Source organism: Leishmania donovani, chromosome 21 (genome assembly GCF_000227135.1).
Source record: "Leishmania donovani BPK282A1 complete genome, chromosome 21".
In the NCBI taxonomy this organism is placed as follows: Eukaryota; Euglenozoa; class Kinetoplastea; order Trypanosomatida; family Trypanosomatidae; genus Leishmania; species Leishmania donovani.
Window position 1 is genome coordinate 4937 of NC_018248.1, and position 3162 is coordinate 8098.

Consider the following 3162-nt stretch of genomic DNA (forward strand, 5'->3'; position numbering starts at 1 on the left):
CGGCGGACGCAGCCGCGAGTGATGCCGCGGATGTTGTCGCGCAGCACCTTCTTCTGGCGCCTCTGGCTGCCCTTGGCATCAGTGGAGCGCTTGCCCTTGGCCATTGTTGCTATATGGAGAGAGGAGGTAGATAGGTGTAGATCTTGGAGAACAAGAGTTTTTTCGCATATTATCAGTTTTTGAGAAGGGCGGGAACGAGGAAGGAAGTAGCATTGAATTTTCGCAGGGAGATGTCGTTATTGCGGCGAATGATGATTCAGGATTTAAAGAGCACGCCAGAGCAATTGCCACAGCTGTGCCCTGCACTACAAATGCTGTTTGGAGAAGCAGTTTGGAAAAGTCTTTTGGCGAAGCGCATGGAAAGGAGCGGAGAATAACAGTCCTTTTTTTTTTCGCTAAAAGCGGAGGAAAGACGGTTTTTTTCGTCGGCGGTAAGGATCACGATGCCCCAAGCTGTAATTGGCTTATCAAAGGTTGTTTGTGAAAGCAGGCCTATGAACGGTGGTCAACAGCTGCCATCACTGCACCTGTCTGTCTGTGTTCACACACTCGTTGGGTAACGGACGAAGTTGAATGAGAGTGACCAGAGGGAAGGTTGACGAGGGGAATCGCTGGCATTCGTGACCCAACAATAGGTTCTGCCCCCCCCCCCTCCCAGCTATTCTGTATTTCGTGTCGTTGTTCTTTCTCCTTAGAAAAAGTCTCTCCAGGGGCTTCTCAGCGGTTTAGAGGAGTGGTGCTGAAGTGCAGCTGCATGGGAGTAGAATCTTAATAAATGTGAGAGCTTCCTCTGTAGCCCTGCGAGCGTTCGTAGGAAGCGCATGGATGTGCGAATGAAGGAATTTCCTTCCAGATGTAGGTCTTTTGATGAAAAGCACCTGTGAGGCCACATGACAGTGATCCGAGCTGAGAAACCAACATGATGGCCCCCGGTTTCATCCATGAATAACCTTCTTCTTCGATGCGCCTTTCTGCATTCATCGCACCCGCCTGGTGTTTATCACTGGATTGATGAGGAAAAGAAACCACTACTTGTCGTGTTTATTGCAAGCAATCCCCTTTACTGGATTTTTCGCTATTAGCCTTCTCATGGAAAGGGACCCGTGCATACACGTGCCGAGAACTCGTAAGGGTGGCACGTTTAGACACTCCGAGGATGTCGAGCTGCATGCCAACGACTTCGAATGGGACGAAAAGGTAGCGGAGCTGACCATCGCTGAGCGACAGCTTGTTGATGAGTACATGAGTAGGTGCATGGCAGAATTAAGTCGTACCGGATCGTGGGAGTCGCTGGATGAGGTCCCTGAAAAGCCGTGGGAGATGCATTTCTCTGCAACGAAGCATCACTTTCCTCTCAAGAACTACATCGTGCATGCGTTTCCGCTGCTGCGCACCGTTATGGGCAGACGAGGCTCGCCTGCGTGGATTTTAGAGTGTGGTTGCGGTACTGGGAGCACCCTGCTTCCAATTATGCGTGAATGTACAAGCCCAGACGTCCATTTTGTAGGCTTCGACATCTCACCATCTGCGCTCTCGCACTTCAGGAGCCATGAGATTGCACAGGGCTATCTGCAACGAAATCAGCTTACACTGCTTCCCTTGGCAATCGGCACCTCTTCCTGCGTCACGAGCGCGGACCCTACGGCACCGCTGGCGAAGCGGCAACGGATTGATGAAAATGCTACCCTTGTAGTCGATGCCCTTACTGCAGCGGACAAATCTCTTCAGCACCAAAAGTTTGATGCAATTCTGCTAGTTTTTGTCCTCTCTGCGCTGCCGACCGTTGAAAAAATGCTTTCGGCTATCAAACAGCTGAAGAATGTTTTGAAGCAAGATGGAATTCTTCTTTTCAGGGATTATGCGCTTCCCGACCACAACTTTTTCCGCTTCTTGTCCAAAATGGACAACAAGGTTGGAAACATCGCTTTTGCGAAAGGCGACTGCACAACTCAGGTGTTCTTCTACAAAGAGTTTGCAGCCAAACTTTTTTCCGCTGCTGGCCTAGTCGAGGTGGACGATGTTCCGTCAAATCTGACGTATCACTGCAATCGCATTGTGAACCGTAAAAATGGGAAAAAAATGGATAAGATTTTCATCAACGGAACGTTTAAGCTGGCACCGAGCAGCTGAGCTGTGCAATACTGATGGAAGCGGTGTGGAAGCCGCAATAAAAAGACAATTGAGAATCATCTGACCGAGGCGTAGACTTTCGCAAATTCGCGGTGACAGCCTCGACGGCTTTCGCGACTCTTTATGAGTGTAACCTCAGGGAAAAAAGAGGGGTTTGGGTCCGCTGTCCTCTCTGGGAAGACATGTTTAGGATAGGCCTAGAAGACGTTTGTGTGTCTTATGTGCTCCACATTTTTTCGAGCACTAGTGTGGCCTTCGTGTTACTAGCATCAACAATGCAATTTTTTCTCAAGTAATGATGGTAGCACTTGCATCCTTAGTGCGAGGATCTGTACGTTGCTCTATTAATATGGCTCCAATGCTCTTCTTTTTTTTCCTCTGGTCGGTGCACGAATGGGCACTCTGTCGTCAACTCTCGCTATTGTGTTGCGCGATGTTGTGGTTGAACTGTCTCCGTAACGGATTTCCTGTCAAAGCGGAAGAAAGGACGAGAACAGTCGAAATAAGTCATAGAGGCGCGGAAGAAAGCGTCTCGGGATTCGATGCAGACGAAAGACGAGGCGGGTATGTCAGCCGCGGAGGAGGGTAGCAAAGGAAACCGCTTTCAGCTGAAAAAATGGAACGCCGTCGCGCTATGGTCCTGGGATATTCAAGTGGACACCTGCGCCATCTGTAGAAATCACATCATGGATCTGTGCATCGAATGCCAGTCAAATCCGTCGTGCTCGCCGAAGGACTGCACAGTAGCGTGGGGCGCCTGCAATCATGCCTTTCATATGCACTGCATATCTCGATGGCTAAAGACTCGGAACGTTTGTCCTTTAGACAATAAAGAGTGGGTTTACCTTCGATATGGCGCTTAATTAAGGCGCTGTGGGTAACGCAGTGCAGCTGACGAGTGTGGCGTGCCTCTTGCAGACGAAGTAATATTCAGAGTTTCGCTTTGATGCTTTTGATTTTGTTTTTGCTTGTTTGTTGTTGTTGTTGTTGTTGTTGTTGTTGTTGTGTGTGTGTGTGTGTGTGTGTGTGTGT

The 3162-nt window shown here is 49.3% G+C and overlaps 2 protein-coding genes across 2 annotated transcripts; both read left to right on the forward strand.

Annotated features, from left to right (window-relative positions):
* Nucleotides 1–1089: 1089 nt before the first annotated feature.
* LDBPK_210030 (hypothetical protein, conserved) lies at nucleotides 1090–2130 on the forward strand (the record flags this gene model as incomplete). Its single annotated transcript, XM_003860472.1, has 1 exon — nucleotides 1090–2130. One exon carries the CDS (start codon nucleotides 1090–1092, stop codon nucleotides 2128–2130), a length of 1041 nt encoding a protein of 346 aa, XP_003860520.1.
* A 542-nt stretch (nucleotides 2131–2672) lies between these two features.
* LDBPK_210040 (ring-box protein 1, putative) lies at nucleotides 2673–2993 on the forward strand (the record flags this gene model as incomplete). Its single annotated transcript, XM_003860473.1, has 1 exon — nucleotides 2673–2993. One exon carries the CDS (start codon nucleotides 2673–2675, stop codon nucleotides 2991–2993), a length of 321 nt encoding a protein of 106 aa, XP_003860521.1.
* Nucleotides 2994–3162: the final 169 nt, after the last annotated feature.